The following is a 25,756-nucleotide window of genomic DNA, read 5'->3' as shown; positions in this document are numbered from 1 at the left end:
CTGGGATTCAGCAGACAGGTATAGTAAAGGGAGAGGTCAGATGAGACCATGGCTGCCTTATTTGAATACTATAACTTAGAGATGTCTCTCTTGAATTGTGGATGGGCATCCTATAGACCAGCATGAAGACTTGATTTTAAACAGCACAAAATCCTTACTTTTTTAAAGACTTATTGCAATTAACAGAGCCTCGAGTGACTCCCCAGGATAACAAAAGGTAAAGAATAAAGCAGACCGGATACTCTGAAATTAAGATAATTCCCCCCCCTTGTTTACAGTACAAAAATTTTATTTTATTACTTTTTTTTTTTTTTGTTATTAGGATAATTTAAAGTTTAAAACGGAAGTAGACGTATTCATTTTACAAACAAGATATTCTTCCATAAGTAGGACCATTAAAAACAGTAAACAAACAAACAAAAAAAGCTATCTTTACAAAAGCTCTGTGCATAGCAACTTCATACTGAATGTAACTGACAAAGCAAAAAACCCAAATCAAAAGGAAAAACCAACCAGCCAACCCCAGAACTGTACAGTAGGGAGAAATGAGGCCTTAATTTACAGAAGGGAGAAAACGGTCTTTAAAAAAAAAAAAAACAACCATGCATATTGGAAGTGTGCAAAGAAATAGGGAGAGTAAGATGCTATACCAAGATAAATAATGAAATAAAATGTACTCTTTCAAAGTTATGATAGGATTTGTAATTACCTATTGCAACACTTTCATCTTCCTAGTGGCAAAAAGGAAAGTCATTAGGGAATATTAAACAGTGATAACTAAAAGAGGACAGGTTTGCTTATTACATCGGAAAAAAATCCTTATATATATATATATTTTTTTTACATTTTCCTTTTGCTGGGTGTTCTGCCATTGCCAATGTCTTCCATTCATGTTTTTGATTGTATTTATTTACACACCTTTTCTCTTTGTAAAGCTACCAGTAACTTCTACGTTCGTTTCAATATGGGGATTTTACATGCGTGAGCAAAATCTGTATTCTAAATCATTCCTACGTTGACTTCTTTTATTCTTTTGGCTCAAGTCAAACCCCAACGTGTCACGTTGTTTGCATCCGCTCAGGCAGCCACACTTGGTTCTCATCCCATAAAGCACTGGAGGTAACTTCCCGGCGAGGTTTTCTTTTTCATTTGGGCTCACAGCTCTTCCAGCTGTGGGACTGAATGGGGCTAATGAAAGTAACTGAGATGTGAAAGGAATGTGTTTGTTAAAAAACATGAGGAACCAAGGTAGCGAGGTGCTGCCTTTCTGCCTGTGTTCTATCACATCTCATCTGGAATGTTTGCTGGGCATGGAATTTTGAGTATAATTAGGATGAAATTATTAAGTAACCTGAAGATAAAGGGGCTGGGGGGGAGCTGCTTGAAAATTTTTTAGTACATCAGAGTTGGGGGAATAAAGATGGTCTGTTGGCAGCAAGGCTGATAAGACTCTTTCATATTTCAGGAGCTCTTGGCTTCAATGCTGGTTGTGCTGCTGATCTCCAGTGGTTGCTCCTTCCTCGATGGCACAAAAGGGCATGCAAAGAACCTGCAGCGTCAATGAACTTGCAACCACAACTAACGGTGAGTTATTTTATTTAATCTTTTCTGGAATCAGACACTTTTTTAGTATCATGACTCTAACTATTTATGCTTCTTGAATTCATTATTTGCTTCATTATTCCCAGCAAATTTCTTTCTAAAGCTGCTTTAAATTGGGCCATGAGTTTTAGAAGGCAGTAAACTCTCCCTTCCCTTTCTAAAACATGAATTGAGAAGGCACCTAATGAATTCCCTCCTGAAATAGCACAGCACAGTCAGGAGTAGCACAGAACTGCTTCCCAACAAGTGGGTCGCCTTTAGTAATGATAGGAGTAGCTCAGTTCCATTGTCTTTGTAGTCCACTGGCTTTCTTGCCGTGCCGCCTTCTGATCAAGAAACACATCCTATAAACATCTGTGTATACTAAACACGTTTCTCAGAAGATGAACTGTGTGCTACACCAGACTGAGCATGCAGTCCTATGCCAAAATCCTGCCTGTTAGATGGGTGTCTATGACAGTCATACCACACACAACACCAAGCCTTAGTCACTAATTGTTGCAGCTGGCTTTGAACCACAGTTCTAGACAGAGACCTTCTAGTCTATTACTAATCCAATTTGCTCCAAATGGCCTCAGCCATTGCTGTCGCAGTTATCCAGTTCAGGACTGAACTCGAGATGGAGAACATCTTCTACCATAAACTCTTGAATCACCAAGAATACTATTTAACATATTGGTAAAACTACTGGGCATTGGACAAGTAGTTTTAGGGACCATACATTAGGGATTTACTTATCAGCAGTAAGATGTTATCATAGGAACAACTATTCGTGTGGCTGTGAATGGTGTTTTAGTAGGGAGTAAATAGCGTAGCTGACTTTTATTTTCCTCAAAAAATGGCTTTCCGACAAAATCAATTTCTTTTGAGTGGTCTCTGCTTTATCAGATAAGTTGTGATTGCTTTCCTTGCCATCTCACCTTCCAACTTCACAGAGAGAGAGAAGCAAAGGAGAACTAAACATCAGTTTTAGGCCAAAATGCAGGAAATAATCACACTGAATACTTCTACGAGCTTTAGTATACAAATGGAAAATACTTACCACTTGTAATGACTCAAGATAAAAGTGCATAAGTTATTCAAAAACATATTAACCCTTTATAAATGTGCCCTTAATATGAAATATAACTGAACATAAGGTGTTCCAACTGCACAGAAAAACAACATTTGAGAACTCTTTCTCTCCCCAGTTCATATATTGAGTGTATAAAATAAACTCAGTACTTCAGGAACACTCCAAATGGTTCAAACCCCTACATGCCACTCATTTCCCAGTAGGGTCTTTGAAACTTACCAGTTCATCTTAGTACCTGAATATCTTGATTGAAACAAAAAACAGGAGCGGGGGGAAGGCGAGGAGGGTGAAAATTTATACATGAAACAGTGTTCTGTATATCATCACGTGTAGAACAGTTTCTGATGATTTTGTTAATTGATCAGGAAGAATCCTTATGATATCCTTGCACATGAATTCACTAAGAGGGAAGAAGTGAGGAGCGACCGCAGCAGTAATAATTATACCTTAAACTTGTCACTACATTTTTGCATCATTTTTCTTCATTGTACAACTGGAGGGAAAAATCCGAAAAAGGGTTTAATTTCTACCTCTACATACAATAAGTTACAAGTTTATTTATTTAAATAATTGTAAAACATCTTACATTTTTAAAGAGGTTAAACTATAAGCAAATACACACATACACCAAAGTTCCATCACTCGTGTCAGTTTGTCCTAGAAATTCTTTCATGCTGGTACCCTGTTTTGTTGATTTTTATTTTTTCTGCATAAACTAAATCAATATCTGAAAGGCTCCATATAAAATAGAAACTTCAACTTTTTTCCCCTACAAAGTAAAACAAATTGTATCCAAAATATCGAGCTTGAATCGTTTTTGCCAATTTCTTTTTCCTTTTAATATTTTACAAATCTTAGGAAGGTTTTGTGTCTTTCAAGAAAGACTTTGCATTTCTGATCCCATTTTGCCAACCGTTGTTTATCCTCTGGCTCTTGGCTGATTCTTCCTTTGTGTTCTAGGAGTTGACGTGGTTGTGTCAGAAATATCAAACAGGTAAAAGATGCAGCCTTCTATCTTGTCCAATCCATAAAAAATGTTCCTTTTACTTCCTGGGCCTGGCTTTCCCCCAAAAAAGAGCTTGTAGTGCTATTTATTTATTTTTTCTTTTTAGTGGTCCATCACAATAAGTAGTTTTGTGCTGTAAAAGAAAAAATGGAAAAAAAGAGGAAAAAAGGGAAGAGGGAGAGGAGCAAAGCTGCCTCTTCCTTACATCGGGGGAACGACAAGACCAGTCATGGCTGAAAAAGAAGATTGACAACAATGAAATGCTGGCGTAATTTTATGGAACAAAGCTTATTTGAGCCCGTCACCCTTCTATGTGCAGTCACCTATTGCAGCAGTGCCTCTGTTTGGAGGTTAAATGATGATGCTGAAAGACCTTCAATGTTTCAAAATGTTTTTATGCTTGATTTGTGCCTCAGTGAGAAGAACCAACAACACAAGCCTGACAGTGGCCATAGAAAATGGACAATGTGCTGCTTCATTGTAGGTTCACCACAAGGCCAGGCCCGTTGTGGCTTTTAAGACAATAAAGAAGAGAATGGATTAAATGAAGCCTTCATATGTCAGTTTTCAGAAATGCCTAATAATTTTTTGTTGCTCATGTCCTGAGACTTCTTGGAAATGGACACTGAATTTTTTGGGACAGTTCTTAGGAGATTTCTCACGCTTTCTCAAGGTGAGCGCTCAAAATAATTCTCAAACAATCAGGACCAAGTGGGGTCTTTGTTTCTCACTCAACCTGCTAATTTGCTTGCAAGAAAAGGTTATGGTGTGAGTGAGGAAGGATAATGTGAAATCAAATGGGAATTTACCCAGGAAATGCTACTGGGACCTCACCACAGGATTGTGAGTGCTGATTCATTGGAGAATGACCAGAGCTGGGGTTTACTAATATAGTTTCAGTGGAAATAATGGACCAGCCTCTCTTTCTCGCTTGGTTTACCCCATATGTCTGAATCACTGTAGTCTTACCTGGCACGTTCCCAGAACACTGGGCTTATGTAAATTATTTATTAGTCACTCTCACTGCCTTTAATTGCAGTTATATTCTTCATAACTGACAACAGCAACATTTGAAGCTGCCTGGAACTGGTGCTGTTCCCAAAGGTTTTGAGGGGGTAAGTTAAGTTTATATGTATTTATATAACAAATGAGTGAGTCATATTTTCAAAGGGGCCTCAGTGTAGTGCAAGGTCCTAATCCTGTGAAGATTTACGTTCATTGAAATTTGTGGGATTATTCATGTGTTTAAAGCCCTGTCCTCTGAGAATTAATTTCACCCTTATGTTCACAGTGTTTAAAAAAAAAAAGTGCTCAGGGCAAGATCCTCAGCTAACATGACTCTTTTATTGGAGCTCTGTTGATTTTAAACAACTGTGGACATGGTCTGTGATTTAATACAATAGGAAAACAAATATTTTCATATTTTATAAGTGACCAGGGCTAAAATTTCCTGCCAATTTTGACAGCTGAAAAAGAAAGTGAAACTGAACAATCTTGAGGCAAATATCTGCTGTTCTTAATGGCCTATGAATTTAAGGGGATGCTCCTCTCGTTTTCATCACTCACTCAAACTGGAAAATGACCTTAATTTCCTGGAGGGCCAAGACACTCAAGAATTAACCACTGACCTGCCTTTCTACCCTCTAGAAAACTGGCTTTAAGCCTTGGGTTGACACCCTTGTCTGGATTCTATGGTGCTGGCTGAAGAGGTGTGAGCTCTCAGCTGCTTACCGCCATCCCCAGGTTTCCCAGCGGAGCAGTCTGTGCAAGCACTTCCTAATCTGCTTCGGGCAAAATCATCCAAGTTAGCTCAAAGAATTTAAGTTGTTTGTCTGAGGTATCCTGGCTGGGTCTTTTGCCTGAAGCAAAGAAAGCAGTGCTTGCACAGACTGTGCCTGGTCAGTCCATACGTCCAATCTCCAGTCCTGGTGTAGCCAGAGACAGTCTGCACACAGCTATTTAGATGTCTCTGCAGAGAAGCAGCAGTCCCTGTTACAGCTACCATGGTTTAATTTGAGACATGCAGAGTCTGCTGTCAGTGTAGTTTAATCTCTGCTCCTAAGGGGGTGAAGTCACACTGGCATAAGAGCCACTTCAGATACTACTCTTATCAACGTTATTATCATTCTTATAATCAAATTAAACTTTGCAGCAGATCAAAACAAGGATCAAGCCTGAGTTTCTTCCACGTGTCTTCAAAAATATTTTAGGAATGCTTGCAGTGGCAGCATTTTGTAAAGCCCCTTACAGTGAGAGAAGAGTTCATTTTCACAGTGTAATTAAAGAGGTGATGTTTAGATCCAGCAGTCCTGGACTCAGACTGCTGCCAGCAACAACAAAACTGCCATCTGCAACCCACTGCGTTATTACCCCTGGGGCTCTGATCTCTCTTTTGCCACCTTTTCCCCTGAGTAAGTCTCTCTATCCTCTCCTTTTGCCCTACCTCAAAACATTTGGCTTGTCATTGCAGGCTGTAAATGCACCTGAGTGCCGAGATACCCCTTGGAAGCTGTTAGAATGGAATCTGCCTGTGGAGAAATCGAGGTGAAACTGTAAAATAATAAGGACAGGGCAAGGAGCTTTATTGCTGCCCTGGTGTTTCATCTCAGTGTGGCAGCTTCACCTCTTTTTGGTAACAAAAAAGAAGTAGGTTGAGGACTGTTGGCTGGGATTCTCACCTGTTCTTCCCCAGCTCACATAAACGCCTTTGCTCTGTGGTTCTCTCTTTCTGCCTACCCTTATCTGTCCATTTCCACCCCACCTCCACTCCCCTTTGGGGCTGCACTGTCAAAAGCCTATTCCCAGCCTGTATCGCTTTTTATTGAATGTTTGTGAGGTTTGGATTAAGGTCTTACACTGCTAGCAAAGCTGTAATTATTTTTGCCTGTATTACTATATATTGAATCGATGTAACTTTTCAATAAAGGTGGTTCAATGCAGGACACTCCCTGATGAGTTGGGAATATAGAAACCACAGTCATTATCCCAGAGGGTGTTTTTTTTTTTTCTCTTGGAGGGAAATGGAAAAAGAATTAGAGATGAGCCTTATTGTATTAACCTTGACAGCTTGCAATTATCAACTGAAACACTTGATTAAAATTGTCACAAGGTTGGAGAATTTTTTTATAAATAAATAATCAAACATGGATAGTACCCAGATGCTATGGTGATAGGCACCTTTAATGGGTGTAATTAATAATGATCATAAGCCTATCGTACACGAATGACTCCTGAAAATGCCATCTTGCTTTGCAGTGGAAAGAAGGCTGCAGTTCATGCAACCATTTGGTAAGAACTGGGGATGGGCTCTGCACTGTGTATCAATTGTCTAGTTCTTCAGATAGCATAGGTGCTTTGGCTAAATTATTACCTGTTTTACAGACCCCACTTTCTAAAGAAGAAAGGCGTTGAGCATTTTCAGCCACCCTATACAATGTCTTGCTCTCTCATCTGGCTGTATGACTGTGTTTTCCTTTGCCAGGTATGTGATACAGAAATTAACTTGGTCTCACCCATTGAGTTGTACTGTTGTAGTTCAAGATCTCAATGTTATACTAAGTTGTAGGTGCACAAAAGGCTGCCTGAATACTGACTGTGATTTAGTTCAACATAATTAGGAACAGTGTTAAAAATCAAAATCTGTTTGCAAAGTGATATGCATTAGTTTAATTGTTAAAGAGCACAGGAACATAGAACCCCTCTGCAGTTATGTTTCCAGATGGGCTGGGAAGGGGTAGTTTTTCTACCTGTAAAGGAGAGGTCAATATTATATCTTATTTTTAGGTGATTCATAACAGTTTTGAATCTATCTTTCTATAAATAAAGGGCAGATTTTTATGTTCTCCCATTAAAAATGAAGCTCTTGTCTAGCTTGAGTAAGTTGTGACATATGATGAGCTGCTAAAATTAACATCCCGTCAAATGAAAGATAAGTAAATAAGAGGATTTTCGTTTAGCTAACAAGAAATTTTAAGTATATTTTATTTAAAAATATTTTATATTTTATTTTATTTTTTTATTTTGAAACAGTTTGTGCCTCGTGTCTCTGCCAATAAACTGCAGAGAAAACTGTACCTTATCCTTATATATCAGATTTATTCAGATGACGTATATATAGTTTTCTGATATACTGACATTATGAATATGTATCATTTATGGTCTTTAAGGTACCTAAAGCACTGTCTAGGTTCTGGAATCACTCTGACTCAGCAGTGTATCACTGAACGTTCCTAGCAAGGAAATGCCCAGTTATTATTTTTACCCAGTTATGGCTGTTAAGAGCTGGTTTAAAGTGCTGTGTTGTAAGTGTTGACTGGAGCTAAGCTTCCAAGTGGAACGGTAGGTCAGGCATTGCACTGGTAGCAATCAGGAACAGTGCTTTGTAAATGTGAGCCAGTCATTCCATCTGAATCCCACCCTCTACAAACTTCAGAGCAACTTTTCTCTCATTACCTGTTTGTACAAATGTTCAATGCAAGTGGACAAGAATCCCTCTTGTTAACACCTCTAACTTTGTCAAGACAAGATATGAATAATTAAGACCTTCAACTCAAATACCTCTTTTTACCTTAAGAAATAGTACAGATGTCCCCCTTGCTAAATGGAGGCCGTTCCTATGGGTATGAGACTTCAATACTTTTTGGGTTGGCTCAGATCCTGATGGTTAATGGAACATCTGACCTTCTGGGGCTTGCCTGCTATTCCTTGTAACTGAGCTTGCATTTTTATGTTGAGATGTGCTGAGCTGGCCAAAGGTAATCTGGGCAGTCAGCGGTCCATGCTGTTCCAGCAGTTTCCAATTTGCTTACTTTTCCCCATCAGCTGCCCTCCATCTGAGATGAGTTGATTAGGCATTTGTGTACTTATCATGCCGTGTTGCATCACGTCACATTATATCTTCCCATTGCCTTTTTTAAACTCCCTTGACATCTGACATGAATGGAGAATACAATTGTTCTGATCAGGATCACCTGCTCTCAATTTGGGGTAACATATAGAACTGAGTGGCATCCAGTATGGATTGCTGCTTGTTCTCTACCTATCATGTCCTGTAACAGTGTAAGAATGTATAGCAGATGGCAGGTGAAAGAGGTAAGCAAGAACACATGGCACAAGATGAGGTTATCTGAGGGTATTCCACAGGTCTTGGCTGAGTTGTGCAGCCAGTAGATAGGCATATCTCTCCATTTTGACTCACAATGCATTTCCCCAAGCTGTCCTATTATTTCCAGCACAAAACTGTCCCTCAAAATTACATCTTTGCATCTCTAAATGGCCAAGAATAACGGGAGTGCTAATCTGAGGACTGTTTAGACTAGTTTTTATCCACATTTAAACACTGCTGCAGTTAATGTACACAGAAGCTATATTCAAGATTTGTGCTGCTAGTTGTATGCAGACTGGCATGCCCTGAGGGGCAGGTAGTATTTCTGATACAATCTCTGCAACAGGATGTGATAAGTAAGATGGAGATTGTATCACTAGGAAACTTTTTGCCTTTCAACAATAGATGTAGCCAAAGTACAACACTGTAGATGTTACAATAAAGCTCAAAAAAATCCCTGCTGGAAAGATGTTTTTGCTCTATTATGGGTAGGGGTGCTGGGAGGTGATGTCAAAACCAATGTGTGATGTGCTTTCGGTTGGAGCCTGAATATACTTACAGCCTGTTCTTTTGCTGATGCCCATGTCAAAAATAAAGTAAAAAATATATATTAACAGTGTGCCTGTTCTTAGCTTAAATGTTACAGGGCAATGGCAAAGCAATGGAGATTAACAGCGTCCCATTGCTGCAGCACAGTAAGTCCATTCAAGAAGCCTCTTTGGGACCCTCCTGTTGACTTTCTGGCCACATCTGTCTGTCAACACTGTGGGAACATTAATTTGGATATCGGGCTGCGTGTAGCTGGATCCCTTCCCAATCATGTGCTCCTCAGCATGCATCAATTTAAGCAGTTCAGTTGGAAAGAAAAACTTTCCAATAGTTTTTGAAATAGTTAAATAGCTCTGAAAACCTGACATAATGAACCCAAGGCAGAGTGGTGTGTGAATCAACTGCTGTCTTTGCTGTGAGTCACAGCTGTAGTTTGCTGTCACAGTCTGACTGACAAGTCTCATTGTACAGGTACTGTATCTGCTGTAGGCTTATTTAAACGTCACTTGTGGCTTTATTACTGTTATTATGTAGTGTATTGCTAAAGTACAAGATTTCCTACAGTGGATTTCTATCAGTGAAAAATGCATAGATGTGAGTGCTGGGTTTTTCGTTGTAAGTTTTTATGTTATATTAAAGTTTCGTTACTAGAATCTCTTATTAACAAATAATAGATCAAATAAAACACGTCATAAACACTAAATGGCATTAATAGCACAAAACAAACTCTGTTACTTTACTTGTTTACAAAAGGGGCTAAAGAAAACTTCATGTTAAGAAGAATCTTAAGCAGATGGGACAGACATAGTAAGTTAAAGGAAGGTATAACTAAAGTTAATAAATAGTCCTATTTAAATAGGATTTAAATCTAGTCCGAACACACAGCTGCCCTTGAGAGATTTCTCTTTAGGTTATGCAGCACTATCCAACTGCTTCAAGCTAAAGAACCAAACTACTTACTAGTTACTTAGATTTTCAGATGTAAAATATATATATATAATATGTGTGTGTGTGTATATATTTTCACTATATATATATATACACTCACACACACAGTGAAATATACATTTTATATGTGTGTGTATATATATATATATATATATATATATATATATATATATATATATTCAATGTGCTCCAACATTAGCTGATAGAACTTAAAAAAACAAAACAAAAAAACCAAAGGGAACTGCAGACCAGGTAGTGATAATGACTCTTTAGAGTCCATGATTGTAGCAGTAACAAAGATAAATTTGCCTGTAAACAGTTTAGATAAACAGCCCCAGCTGTTGGGTCAACAAAGCTTCCTTTATTGTACAGACTTTAAACTTGCTTCAATTGTTTCTCTTCTCCTTTAAACAGAATAGGAAATAAAATATGTGCCCTGACAAAATGGTGTTTGTGCATTTACCTGGATGGGGCAATTTGTTTCATTAATGGGGAGATGATCTTAAAGAGGCATGAAGTTTCAGGTAATGTGGGCAGGGGAAGAAGCTGTTTCATATATATAGTAGAATTCTGCACGTTAGCTTTTAAAAATGTAATTATTTTTGTTCAACACACCTAAAATTTCCTTATTATATAAAATAATCGCAGTTTATGCAAGTCCCTGTGGCCCAGCTAAGGATTTATAATGCACCCAAATCAACAGGTGCGGTTTGTGGGATGCATTTTTAGAATTACCACTGGCTCTTGGCATGGCTGAGTTCCCAGATTTGTGGGGTTTTTTTTCTCTGATATCTCTAGTGAAGTCTGAAGGAGCCAGATGACTTCTAAGGCCCTATAAAAGCTTTCTTTTATGGAGACTTGGAGTGTATTTATGTGCTGAACCACCCCCACCCCCAGCCTGTTAAAGCAAAGAATTTAATACAGGTTTCCATTCTTATCTTAATACTCACATTTGTTTTGCAGATCACCTTTAAAAAGGCTGTAAATGTACTATAGGGCTTAATTCCCTGCATGAGCCTAAACCTTGCAGCAGGTTTCAAGACATTGGCCATTGTGTGCAGAGCTGTCTATTAACTCTGCAGGGCAGACATTTGTTTTATGAGTCCCTGCAGATTAAGGAGAAGCCATTCCTCACACAAGAGCTTGTATTTAAAAGAAGCATGGGTGAAATCCTTGGTATAAATGAGTATCTGTCCCCTGTTGTTTTAACATGAAAAAGACAAAACGTTGAGCAATGCTTTAATCCAGCTGAGTTTGGTTAAATTTTTGCTATAGAGTCCTCTAATGGTGTAATGGTCTTTCAGGTGATTATTGTATTTACCTAGGCTAACACAGTGTGCTTTGTGTATGCCAGCTGAATATTAATTGTACATTTCTTACCTCTAAACCCATTTCCATTGCCACTGGAGCAGGCGGGAGAAGGAGACCCTTGGGGTCTGATGACGGGAGCAAAGGCACTCTTCTGTTTGACAGCAGGAAAGACGGAAGAGGAGAATGGAAGGATGGAAGAAGTGCTGGAGGAGCCAACTGTTGGACTTGAAGACATTACTGCAAGAGAAGAAAAAGTTATTCCTCATCAGAGATGCAATAAGATGTTTGGTACTGTCTGTCCCAAATTGACTGTTTGAGGGAAGTCTAAGTAGAGAGGTAGTTATATTGAATAGCCAGTTCAGAAGAAGGTATGTCTAATTAGCCAAAACTGTAAGAACTGACCAATATCTCTTGTGTTTTTCAAACGAATCCCTGAGATACTAGAACACAAACTCTGAGCCTCTTAGAGAATTTTCACTGAATCTCAAAAGCTTCTTTTGAAAGATATTGCTCTATTATTTGATGCAGTAAATGAGATTAAATGGGGCCAAACCTAAAAGAATTAAATCACTTACTTCCATATGGGGATCCTGTTGGAGAGCCGTTAATGAAACCAGGGGAGCCTGGAACACCCAGGTTTGACATGGGGACGTTGCTGTAGCCATTCATGCTATTGCTGGAAGTGCTATAATTGGACTGTTGAGGTGTGGAACTGGATGAGTAACCGCGGGGTGAGATGCTGCTTGTATTACGAATGTAACCTAAAAATAAAACATACTTCATAGAACACCAAGGAATTTAGCTTAAAACTTTCTCCTGTATACAACAACAAAACCAACAATATCCAAAACAGAACCACACATCCACTTGTGATGCCGACAGTCTAAAGCAATCTTCCTGTTCTTAATGAAGCAGGTAAAGAATCAATGAATTGCAGGGGATGGAAGGGATTTCAAGTGATCGAGTCCAATCCCCTTGCTAAAGCAGGTTCCCTACAGTAGATCATACAGGTAGACATCCCAATGGGTCTGTAGTATCTCCATCGAAGATGACTTAAGACGCTACTAATAAAATTAAGATTCAACTTCTCACTGTGTGAATTAACACTGTACAACTTGCACTGCTCACCTTGGTTGTTTCCCTGTGTTGACTCTGAGATGCTGACCCCCAGCTGGCTGCCGTAGGAGTTAATACCCATCATACTGCTGTGTGCCGGGGAGCTGGACAGCGCAGGGATCTGTGCTGGATTCCGTGGTACGCTGTAAAGAGCTTCTGCAATGTCTGCAGCTCGTTTCAGAATGATGTCCTGCAGAATGAAGGGCACAAATTCAGCAAAGTGCTGGGAGAAAAGCACTGGAGTTTGTTAGAAAAATCTCATGATATCCCACTACCCCACCCAGAGCAGTTACTCTGACCTGGTTATTATGCGGCGTTCCGTACAGTGCTTCGACTAAGTCAGCAGCTCGTTTCAACAGCATTTCCTAGGGAAGGGACAGATAGATTGATATATAAAACAGCTGAAAAGGAAAGGAGTCCTGTGCAAGGAAAGGGGTGCGGTGCGGGCGGTGGACGGCAGCGGGCGGTGGCTGCGCAGCGTGCCGGGCCCGGAGCTCTCCAGCGTCCTGAAGCCTCTCAGCCATCCCGTCTCCATTCCTTTATGCTTATCATATTTAGGTTCAGAGATTTGCCAATGTGGATAAAGACAAACAGAATACGAACAGGAATTGAGAAGATACCTGCAATCAATGCACATTTTAGCAGTAAAAAAAAGTTCACAGACAGTGCTTGAGCTCAAACAGGTGAAAATTACTGGTAGTTGTAGAGTCAACATGATCAAATTGTTGTTTGGACCAACAACCAATTAGTGAATTTACGTTCACATATAATTGTCAGTAAAGGTACAATTTTCCCTCTTTATGAGTTATTTAAAGTGAAAGAGAATACTTACTGGGCTCAGTTGGAATGCTTAATAATGTCTTTACCTTAGCTAATCTTTCAGGGTCCCCAGGATGTCTTGGGATCACCTTTTGCAGTCTTTGGAAACCGTAATCTATGGTAGGTTCATTTAAAGCTGAAAGGAAAACAGAAAACAATGTCTTATATGGTTATAGGCAATGCAAACTTAAAGTCTTGAAAAGAAAGATGAGTTTCACAGCTTCTCCACTGCCACAATATCCGGTAAGTAAGTCATGGTAAAAAATAAATAAATAAACACAAAAATTCACATACTGTATTGATTATACAGTCAAAAATCAAGAGTACCATATTTGGTTATCTAATAAACACATCACCCACCCTGCATACGTTCTGCTGTCACAAACTAGGGTGCAGCTATTCATTAGACACACTAAATTCTTTAATTGTATGTGGCTATTATGCACACATAGCCACTTCACTGTAACAGTGTTAATCTCTAGTGGATAAGCCAAGATATTTTGACCCAGATCCTTAGTACAAGCTGGTGGAGCCCTAATGGTATTGTTGATAACTCCATACAACTTCAGACATAGATGATCTCTAAGGTCCCTTCCAACCTGCACAAGACTATGATACTATGATATGATATGACATGCTGATATTCTCTACTTTGAGTCTGACAGTAGTAATGTAGATTCTGATTGTTCACAATTAAAATCTGTTCGAAATTAACACAGAAACCAACATCAGCTCTTTAGAATTCTGCGTGCTCTTAGGATTTGCCTCTGATATGTTAGAATTATTAGTGTTTAGTATTAAATGTATATACATTTAGAATTTCTTTATACTTCAGAATGTGCACTGTAATGTAAACAACATGTTCATGCAATGATGCAAAGAATCCAGCTTAGAATTCCACAAACAATTTAATAAGTGACGCGTGTAACTCCTGTAGCAATATCCTCATTCAGTATAGCTTCTTTCACCTTTTTGTACCATTTTTCCTTCTTCTATCTACAATCTTATTTTTTAAAGAACTGGTGACATCAGCATGGCTGAAAAAACAGCTCATTCCATGAAATGCTAATGGCATTTACTGAGTCTCCTGAAATATTCTCACCGCCATTCAGGATAACCATTTTAAACACCGGGAGAATTAAACTATCAAGTGAGACAGGCTATTATACCAATCCAAATTCTCTGTTTATCTGTGTCTATCTTTGGTATAACAACATGAAGGTAAAAGGTCACATTCCCCACTGAGATACATTTTATATTTACTTTTTATTAAATAATTATGGCATGGCATGAAGTTTAAATATTACAGGAGATAATCAAGTGGGAATTGTGAAGAGAAAACCCAGACCTGAGAATTTAGTCTTGGCTATACTTAGAATGTCTTTGCTCTCCACTGGGAGCCATTCTGGTTTGCTTAAGGAGTTTAATAATACACATTTCAACTGCCACAGAATCTACATCCCATTTGGGAAGAGGTTTTTTTGAGGGGGTGGGGTTTTTTTGCCAATAATCCTGAGAATTATAGGCCAATTCTCTCAAGAGCCCATACATCACTGTGTGCCATTTCTCTTCTTGATTACAAGTCTAATGAGTTATGTTGCATTTTTTAGATATAAGCAAAAGCAATGCAAAATATACAAGAGTTATAGCATATACCTATATATAGTTGAATAAAATTAGCTATTAGGAATATACAGCATTCTAATTCTGGAAAAAGAAATCAGCTGTTATTCAGCAAGCATTTTTTCAAAGTATTGACATGGATATATATATATACATAATTCCATTCAGACAAATAGATATGAACAAATAATTTCTCAGCAGTGTTGAACTGTCAAAGAAGAACTCAACCATTTTTAGTTAATGCAGATATTATGCCCCTTGTCACAAAAGGTTTTCTGTACGGTTGAAGCATAGCAAAACCCCTTTGACCACTTTGGTGAATTTTTAGTCACAGTAACTTAAAAAATTGTTCATGACATGAGATAGAATATGCAAAAAAAAGAGCACTCATCTAGTAAATAAACTATATTGTTGGTTAGTTTATAGACTGCACTCTAACATAACTGTTTTAACAACAGAGTTATTACAGTCAGCAGCAGGGATAGGACTGAGTGCCCTACAGCCTGCCTGACCCAGTGTATGGTATAATGCTGCCTCTTTTATATCATTGCTTATCCCATATAAACCACACTTTCATGTTAAATACAAGTCTCCAGTTAGTTATGACTCACTGGAATATGAAAAAATTCTCTTACACTTGAACAACTCATGCCATGACATCTGTCTGCATTTGCAAAACCTGAAACAACAGCTCAGTCCCATTCATCTCAATGGGGACTAACTCAGATACCCAATGATAACAGTGCTGACATTTAAAGTATTAATTATTTCACCACACATCAAAGTACATAAGACTGGCGAAGGAGGAGAATGTTTTGAAGATCTGCACAATTTACCATGAGTGACAGCTCATTCTGATATCACAGTGATGCCCTGGGAGATGCGCGTTCTCCCCATCCGCCAGTCAAAAAAGGGCCTCAGTCAAAGCCCCTGGCAAAGTTCCATAGCTCGCCTTTGCTCTGTGATGTAGAGCAAATGCCAACAAACCCACTGTTTGCAAAGCATAAATGAGAAGAAACAAGGTATACATACTTCTAGATATATCTGGAACATAGAATGCTGAGCTAGGGAATGTATTTAATATTTAGAGCATCACACCTAAGAGCTTAACACAGAGAAAACAAAGCACCTGTTATCTTAGAGTCTTGGATTCCAACCTTGCACTGAGGACTACCATCATTCAAACCAACAGTGAAGAGATGTTTAATATTCACCCTACAGAATAAAATATTCATTTTCACACTGCTGACTACAGAAGCTCTTTGCTTATAGTCAACAACAATTTTGTGCATTGGGAAGTACTTTGCTCAGTCAGTAACATCTTTCTCATACACCACACTCCCAACACGGCAATATCTTCAATAGGCTGAAGGTGCACAGGAGCTGCTCTGTGCAAATGCTTTCAGACTGCATTAGTTGTGTTCAGGCCAAGTGAACTTGCTCTTCCAATTCCTAGAGCTCACTGTATCCTTGTAAGCATTGCTTTCCACAAGGAGATAACAAGACCTTCTCAAATCTACTTACAAGCTTTAGCAGTACCTCCTATCTTTGGTCACAGAAGGTGAACCACCACAGCCTGGGAGACCAACATATCCTACAGATTAGTTTATATTGCATTGCTCTGACAAGTTAACTCCAGGAGGATTTTTTGCTCAGCAAGGAGAATTATGTTCAAAATCTCTTTGAAATACACTTTTTTCCATGTTAGAAACTGCACGACAAAGTAAATGCAAAGCTGTGATCACACTTAAGATATGAAAGCCTACGAGATGTATCTCCAGCTGGTGTAAACTGAGGTAAGCGTTATTAAAGTCAATGGAGCTATAATGGCACTACTTACAGCAGCAGAGAATGTGAATTTGTGTAGCATTAAAGCAGAATATGAGGCTACTGCTGGATTAAAAGCAGGGAACAAATGTCCCGTTATGATAGAGAAGTAATACAGAACATGGAGGTGTATGTGTAACCTGTATTCACACCAGTTTAAAGTTCATATGGAGGATAAATATTTAATTATGGCGACTTAGAAACAGACTTAATTACCCTTGTTATACTAACTACTGATGTAAGTTGGTTCGGCGACTGCCATTTCCAGTAACAAGCCAGTCCACTAAATTTCTGCCATACTCCAGGACACTGTTAGACACCCACAGAACTGGCTTCACTCTTAGAAGGGTTTTTCATCTGGGATCTGTAGGGAAAAGTCCCCACATCACATTTTGGCAATGAGAGAAGTTTGTTGGGTGAGTTGCAGCACCCTGAATGATAGCACTTAAGAATGGAAATGCTGACAGAACCATAACTATAGCAATGCCAGCACAGCACACTTTGATAGGAGCCCATTATAAATAGACATTATAGGATGCATATGAGCTCTCATACAGCTCCGCTGTGGCATTTAGATATAAATTTCAAGGGTAAATCTAATTTTTATACTCATCTTTTTAACACTTTATCATTTTCTTCTTCAAACAGCCTGTATTGTTACTATTTAAAAATAAATAAATAAGATCAAGTATAATCAGGTCAATCATTAATATTTGATGGTATATTAAATATTGAGGGCACAGACAGAGACACACTTCACAATACTAAGATCACTGCTTTCCTGTTTCCTCATTTTAGGAAAGTATTGGTGGCCTGTTGACAAATGGATCAGCCTAGGACCTGGGAGATGTGTTCCCCTGTCTACCTTCAGCCTTCCTGCACAACCATAGGCAGTGGTTAATCTTTCTTCTTCTTCCCAAGGCAGTGCCTCATCTATAGAATGGAAGCACACGTCTGATGCAGTGAGGCCCTGATGAACCTTTCAAGGTCTGGTTTTCTATGAATAATTATCATTGCTATACCTGTGATGTGCCTATAGCCAGCTGCTCAGTAGTTTTAAACGAATTGACCCTTCGTACTTTCCATCTGAGGTTATCTCAGCACTTAATAATTATTAAGGACTTAATACAACATGACCCTGCTGGTAGTGGGGCTGCTCGTTCGTGCTGCTGTTATTAATTCTGACAGAAGTACATCTTCCCGTGCTTTCACTTTGCAGAATTTCACACTCCTCAGTCTCCTGGGTTGGATGTTAATGTATCTGCATTTCTTCAGCTTTTGCCAAGCACAGGTTGGATGTAAAGGGGATATATTTAGAGGAGAAATTCCTGTTTATAGAGGCAACCACAGTTCAAGAGAGAAGTGCTCTCATCTGCATCTCCAAGCTGCCCCATTCTCTGATGTTTTGTCAGTTAGAAGCCCTGTGACATCTACATCGCAACATAAAGCTCTAAAAGTAACAAGAAAATAATAAGCTTCAAATCTCACAAGAGAATAGATTCTCATTGCGATGCACTGGGCTACCTCCTCAATAATAGAAAATATATTGAACTTTCCTGTTCAATAGTTAATATATTTGCAGAAAGAAAATAAATAAATAAGCCACCATGTTATTTTCATAGCTAAGAAGTTGTTTTTATTGCTATTAGCAGCAGCGACCTGGGGGAATTGATTACACAGGTGAGTCTCTACCTAATAGCTGTGTTTATCATTTTTCCTGCCATGGTGGGAGAGCTGCAGGCTCTTGTACAAACAGATTGAAACGTTGCCTATTCTACCCTCACTCGGCATCTTCCATGAAGTGCTGCTTTGTAACATATGGCAGTGAGCACCCACTCACTCCTCAGAGAATGCTAACAGATATCCCTATGTCAGCAACAGCAGTAACACAGGGATAGTAGATTTAACTTTCCTCTCTTCCGCCAGCTCCTACCATACATCTTCATGTCCCTTTTAGTGGAAGCACACTAATTAATATGTCAAAGAACTGCACTACAGTCTGACTCCAATCCCCCTAGATGGTACAGGTAAGTCTTGCAATCAAGAAAGCTTCACAATAAGAAATACACTTTCATAGACAGATGCACATTTCTATATTACTTAGTTCCTAAAGCTATTTCAGCACTGGTATAATGGCACTCAGAGAACAGCCTTCACTTTGTGTTGAAGAACTGTACAACCAAGGCCTAAACAAGCCAAAAAAAAAAAGCATATGAAAACTTTATCTGTAATAATAGCTAAATAAATAATACTCCCTCTCTGAAGGTAAAAGCATCACACCTAATATTGCCCCTAAGAGCCCTTTACTGCACATGAACCAACATCTTTGGTGGCTTTGGCCAATTATTGGTCAGAAAATGCATTAGAAGAAAATGTATTTCTAAAGCTTTTGGCCAGATCCTGATCTCACAAGTCCAAGCCTAATTCCAGAACGAATCTCTTCTGTCTGAGCTGAACGTAGGGCACTAAACAAGTTGATAATCCATTTAAGAATAATAAAAAGCAAACAATTGTGCTTATTTCCTACTCAGCTCATTGGCTCCTCGCAATACAAGACACTCCTTGTCGTCTGGGATTACCTTGTAAATGAGAGGTTACCCCCAGTGAGGGAGAAGCGTAAAATAAATACTACGATAAATAAAACATCTTCTGATACATAGAGCAATTATATCATGTTACTGTACATCCAATATATGTATAGGCAAGACACATAACATAACAGCATGAGCTCTATTCTAGAAAAAATATTAACGTGTAGAAACAGTTGCTTAACACCTCTGTACAGCAACAAAGCTACCCTATACAAATGACACAACAGTTGTCAGTGGTGCTTACCAAAACAAAGAGGCTCAGAGCTTGAGCTCCTCCAGTGCAAATCACAAGCACTTACCTGTGTAAATAAACCTGCCTGGGGCGCCTTTGCAAAACTGTTTGGATTTGTATGATAATGTCACTTCAACCACTCCGGGAATGTGACGTGGAGGTGTCTGAACTCGAATGGCATGAGGTGTTATAAGCTGGGAAACAAGAAAAAGAGAGACAAAATTACACAGCTGTGTTATTCACCCTGATTACCTACACCCTCCAAATGTGCTTGATGAGTGCATTGCTTAATGCTGTGTAGGGGATGCTATCAGAAGACAAATAGGGGGAGTCCCCCAGGATTCAGTCTTAGGGAGTAAAGGGGTCCAAGATGGCTGGTTGCTCTTCAAGATGGCAGTCTTAAAGGTGCAGGAGCAGGCTGCCCCACTGAGCTACAAAATGATTTCTTTCCCCTTTACTAACTCTTCCTATGTTCACTCCCTCTTTCTTTCCTTCTATACCTTTTCTTGCCTCCAGACCCCTAGAATTACTCAGTCCTACTCTGGAAATTACTGAGCAGTTGGCCTCTGTAGTATCACAGAGCAAGTAGCTCCACAGAGTAGATTTCTATGACTTTCCTTCATGGAGTTTCATGTTGCCCATCTTACACACCACCATTTTTGTAGCATTATTGGAATGGGAAATAACAGAGGTGCTTCTACTTACCTCACTCCATACAAGCATGGTTCCAAACACCACTTGAAGCCCATCAAAGAAGTTGTCTCCAATAATGATCACCATTGCTCCTCCCGTTGTCCATCCTTCGCTTGGGCTGATTGCTTTGATGCACGGTGTGGCTGAACAAAACCAAAAGGAGAGCAGTGCATCAGATAAGGGATTTAACATGCTGCGCACAAACCCTTGCAAAAGATAAGTGCAAGCAACCTCTATGCACATTAAACAGTCCTAAGTCATACTGGGGCAAATTCCCCAGTGCTGACTGTCTAGGTGGTAACTATACAGATGGTAACAAAGATGGTAATAAACGTACAAAAGGTTATAAGCAAGAGGGAAACTCACCAGTGGTGATGCCTTCGCTGAGGAAGCTGGGGCAGCCTTCACTGAAGAGCAATCTCCTAAAGATGCTGCCTCAGTGAGGGTCAGCCCTTAAATGAGGTCTCAGAGGAGGTGGAGTCGAGCTCCAACCCTTCCGGGAGCACAGCTCCATTACTCTCACCTGTGCTCCCACAGCTGACCCAACACTTAATCAGCTGATTAATCAGTGGTTCAGGCTGTGATTACCAATCTCCCATACACTGACATAGGCCTAAGACAAGTCCCTCCAGCCAGTCACATGTGAAGGCTGCTTTTCCATTTCAGAAAGCCAAAAGAAGCAAGCAAATAATAAGTACAAATAAATGCATGTTTTCTGCCTTGCTAGTGTTAATTACTTACCTATTCATTACCGGCACTTAACACTGTGTCATTAAAGCTCTAATAGGCCAACTGTAGTGGGTGTAAAAATGAAATGCTTAAATGATCATGCAGAGGTTGTTTTTTCGTGTATGTGTGTTTTTTTTTAAGCACTTATTAGCATACGATCACATAAAAGCTAAACCCTGTGCAAAGAGACGTAGATTAAGATTTATTAGGTTTATCAATGGGTAAGAGAGATACGGAAATATCAAATGTTTCCTCCAATTCTTATCAGGAGACAATTTCTAACTATTTTCTTGGTGTTGGGGAATAGATTTTTTATTTTTTTTTCCTTCTCTCTTCCATATGTTCAAGGCCTCTGGACTATACATCCCATCAGGAACCCAATATGGTTTCCAGGCCATAACCAAAGTCAATCCATCACTCCATTCCCAATGTTGACAGGGTCAGAGGTGGAGGGGAACTTTGGCAGGGCTCCAAAAACATGAGACTCCTTTGAACAGCCAGTCAATCACATCCAATCAGTCAAGGAAAAACTGGATGGCTTCCTAGGCTAGGAATCCTGGGATTTTCCTTCTACCATTTCACTGCCCGCTGGGGGAGAATTAACACCACTCTGAATTCTTTACTGATTCAATCATTTTCTTCCAGTTCATTAATTCTTCTTATAGGTTGATATAGGGCACATTTAAGGAGTGGGGCAGCAAAACATTATAATGAAATAATATCCTAGCTTGTCTTTTCTGCTAACATCACTAGGTCTTCTCACTTTCACTAGCTGCAGGGGAGGGAAAAGTAGACACAGATAGCATTTGCTAGTAATTTGGAGTACTGTCTGCATGAGAAGGTGGAATGCATTGGTAATGAATGCATGAGAAGAGGGAGAGGAGGGGCCAACCATTCTGAAAGGTAACAGACACAAGTATTTGTAATTACTTTAATGTAGTCCAAAAACCATCCTGTAGACGGCCGTGAGCCTTGCTTAGCCAAACAAACTAAAATCAATTAGTGTCAGTTTCCTTCTGTGCATTGTTATGCTTTGCACATAGTTTGTTTAAGGGAACTAGTGACACTTTTTCATACACATCTTGTGCTGTAACAGTTCTGTTTAACTAAGATGTCACGCTGCCTAATTTGCCTGAAATCAAATCAATCCCAGCTGAAAAAGAAATCCAAATTTTAGATAATACTCAGTGTTTCTGTGTTTTCCATCTCTGCAGGACAAACTAGTAAATGAATTGGGAGGGGAGAAGGGAAACCAGCATCTTATATGCGAAGAGGGTCGTATTTTGCATGCAGTAAACACTGTTTTCCTGCCTTTTCCTTCTCTAAGCCCCCTTAGGTTCTGTAGCTCCTTCTTAGCTCTCCTCTCCTCCTGACAGCAAACAGAAATTGAAGAATGGGCAATATGCATTTGCACTCATTTGTGTACTATTCTTCATACAGCATCCTACCTTCAGAGGGGTCGAGTCTCCTTGCTCTCCGTCCGTGCTTGGAGTTGTTGTGAACAAACATGTTGTCAGACACTGCCAGCACGTGCCCATCAACATTCACTGTTGTGGATAGCACAACCTAGATGTTTTCAAAGGGAAGAAAAAGAAAGCAGGTAAACAGCTTAGTTGGATATTCAGCTTTTAATGTATTAATTATTCAGTTTAGTTAAAATCTTATTCTGTTTGTAAAATGTAATCATGTCCTGCAGGGTTTACTCCCTAACAAGAATGGGAGAAAAATATTCTCAGCCTTTGCTCTGTGCATTAATTCCATTTAACACAGCATCCTAAGGGCCATATAAAGTCCTTAATGTATAATGAACCAGCTACTACAGATGGCCCTAAATTTTGTTGCCTATGATGCGCTGTAGCATAGCTGATGGCAAAGAGGTCTATATACAGCAACCAGGAGGACAGGCTGAGAACACCGCAGCAATTTGCCCTCTGATACATACATGCAGATTCAGAGCCATCTGCTGTACTGCACACACATGCAAATGCATCTGCATCTGCTTCAGAAATAAAGGTCTCCATTGACCGAGCATAAGAGAAACTCCTACGACGTGAAAAAAGTACCTAATACGATGTCTGGTTTTTACATATACAGACTGAGTGCCTCTCAGAAAACACCTGAGCCTAAGCACCCGGAGTCAAGCACCAGATTTCAAAGCCTTGGCCTCCATGGCATCGCTGCTGGGCTCTGAAGGCATAGGAATTCTTAGAGTAATTGAATATGTTAATGAATCACACTTTTCTCTCCCTTTCAAACATAACAACCCAAACCTGTCTTTAAACCACAAACTTTAAGGAAAAAAATTAAAAAATAGAAAGAAAGAAACAATCCTGCATTTAAGCAACTGAAAAAAGACGCATCTTGTTGAAACCTCAGGGTTATGGCCATTAATTGGTGTAAATCATCTCAGCTCCACTCAGCTGCCACGCTGAAACTCACAGCTATTGAGGATCTGACCCTGGACACGTTCACGAATTTTCAGACACAGCTGTTGTGGTCCAGGTAAGAGAACAGGCTCTAATTGCTGATGAAGCAATACGCATCATACACCATAAGAAACCTTGCCCCACCAGCAGGATTCTGTGAGTTTAAAGAATACTTTTCTTTCTCGAGGCAAGTTTAATTCATTCCAAAAGGCTCTTGTCATACTGTGCTCTTATATTTCTCAAGCATTCTTGTCACAAAATGTGTTGCTTTCCGCGTGCCAACGGATTTCATCATTGCACATTTGGGTGGAGTGAGACTCCTATCCAGAGTGAACGTTTCCCGCATGACATAGCTGAACCCACTCAGATGCACTTCATTATTTTCCGTTAAACAATGGAAATAAATTTTAATCTCTCACTGGCCAGCACAGAGAGCAACTGTGGCAACAGGGGAATAGGCCTGAATTATTCCAGTGTCTGAAATATTTACGACAAGTGTTTAAATTGCAACCAAATGTAAATCAGAAGTATATCACATATATACAGTTACATTATATAATATATACATACCTGACCTCGCATACACAAGGTATGTATGTGATAAATGCACACCCACGTGCCCTCGGTATGGGTTTTTTTTATAGTATTAGCAGACTGCAGGTATGCACGTTCCCTGTTTGAAAACCCATTTGGGTGTCAATGTTGCACCAAAAAAAAGAGTCCTTTTTCAAGAGTAATAGCAAAAAAAATTGTCCTGTGTTTAGAAAATGAGTGTTGAACAGCCTCTATTCCAGCTGAAGACCTCTCTCCATGAGTGGCTCCATTTCTATTTACCTCTCCTATCTATCACAGCAGGGTCAAACCCAGTTGGCATTGCATCAGCTGGGCCCTATGGTAAATAAATGCAATCCTTAGGGATAGGAGAAAAAGCAAAGCACAGATCTGGACCAGAACTTTCTCAAAGTTTTGGACCTTCTTTGCAGTAATCTTTAAGGTACCACTGAAATTCAACACACACCTCTGTCATTGTTATTATGACACAGTAAACCAACTCGTTATCAGCGCTGTGGAGTAAGAACATGCAAGATTATGGACATAACAACTCCTGAGCTTCTCCACTTTGATTTGGTCATTTCTTCCTGGCTGATGAAGATGGCAATCCAATTGTTTTATACTGAAGATTAAAAAACAATGTTTTATGGATAAAGGGAAGAGGAATGCGCATTCCGCTCTGGTCTCTAACTCCCAGGCCCTTCCTTTTCACAAGCCAACTGCTTTCCCCCAGTGAGTATTTCCTGGGTCATGAAGGGTGACCCTTTCCATCTGGAATCAATCAGTCAACTCCTGACAACTTCCTGAAACACCTCACTCCATTTCCTGTTCTCTCCCCCTTCTCCCCTTCCCCCTGGTTTGCTTCACTCTTCAAAACTGCAGGCCACAGCAGCTTAATGTTAGAGGGTCAGACACAGTTAGACTCCAAAACACTACACAAGAACACCTTTGACCTTCAAAAATCTTTACATCTTAGCTAAACAAATCAAGGTCAACGCTTCTTACCATTACCTTGTTAACCATTTCTAGGCTTTTTTTTTTGCTTTTTTTTTTTTTTGGCCAATACCTTTCTGAACGTGTATTTATCAATAACACTTGTTCTCCTAACATCATAAAACATCCCAGGCCTTTTTGTAGACCCATGTTTAGTGCTGCTGAAAGGCAATGTGCAAACTTCTCCGGAGATTTAAGTTCTCAGGTTTGCCCACAGCATTGGCAAATTACTGACAAATGTTTGAGGGTTTTTGTTTCCAGATCTGATGGCACTACTTCTACTGTGTGGAAATTCAGCTTCTATGCCAATTCCATTTGAGATCTTCTTGCTAAAATCAGTAGTTAATGCAAAACGCAACTCTGAGGAAAGGACCTGAGAACATCAAAATATGTCAGCTAGACACTGCGTTCTGGTAATTGTAGCTTAAGGCCAGATTTGACATAGATGGCATAAATAAGATGTTTTGTTCCTAAACAGCTGCATCAACCAGTCGCCTCTGGTAGAGCTTCAGAGGACAACCACCTGAGCAAGAAACAAGGAGCAAAGTGCTCCTACAGCC

The 25,756-nt window shown here is 39.5% G+C and overlaps 1 protein-coding gene and 1 long non-coding RNA gene across 5 annotated transcripts in view; one reads left to right on the top strand and one right to left on the bottom strand.

The window, feature by feature from the left end:
- Positions 1–271: 271 nt before the first annotated feature.
- Positions 272–25,756, bottom strand: part of EBF2 (EBF transcription factor 2) — a 124,897-nt gene continuing 99,412 nt past the window's right edge. For 2 of the 4 annotated variants that reach the window (XM_015883035.2, XM_015883033.2), the window contains exons 8-16: positions 22,674–22,791; positions 20,509–20,639; positions 19,871–19,997; positions 13,578–13,666; positions 13,011–13,076; positions 12,724–12,901; positions 12,171–12,356; positions 11,665–11,832; positions 272–3,916 (exon numbers count right to left, since the gene is read on the bottom strand). In XM_015883035.2, the coding sequence (XP_015738521.1) occupies positions 3,885–3,916; positions 11,665–11,832; positions 12,171–12,356; positions 12,724–12,901; positions 13,011–13,076; positions 13,578–13,666; positions 19,871–19,997; positions 20,509–20,639; positions 22,674–22,791 (1,095 nt within the window). In that variant the 3' untranslated portion in view covers positions 272–3,884. Of the gene's footprint in view, positions 3,917–10,802; positions 11,833–12,170; positions 12,357–12,723; positions 12,902–13,010; positions 13,077–13,577; positions 13,667–19,870; positions 19,998–20,508; positions 20,640–22,673; positions 22,792–25,756 lie in introns of those variants that run through there. The other 2 variants (XM_015883034.2, XM_032448886.1) reach the window with 2 other exon arrangements.
- LOC116654331 lies at positions 10,698–12,382 on the top strand. The gene is made up of 2 exons (XR_004309501.1): positions 10,698–10,808; positions 11,697–12,382. It is a non-coding gene; the product is annotated as an uncharacterized LOC116654331 (long non-coding RNA).

This window comes from Coturnix japonica, chromosome 22 (genome assembly GCF_001577835.2).
Source record: "Coturnix japonica isolate 7356 chromosome 22, Coturnix japonica 2.1, whole genome shotgun sequence".
NCBI classification, from domain to species: Eukaryota; Metazoa; Chordata; class Aves; order Galliformes; family Phasianidae; genus Coturnix; species Coturnix japonica.
Note: the sequence above shows the minus strand (reverse complement) of the source record. Positions and strands in the feature narration are given on the sequence as shown.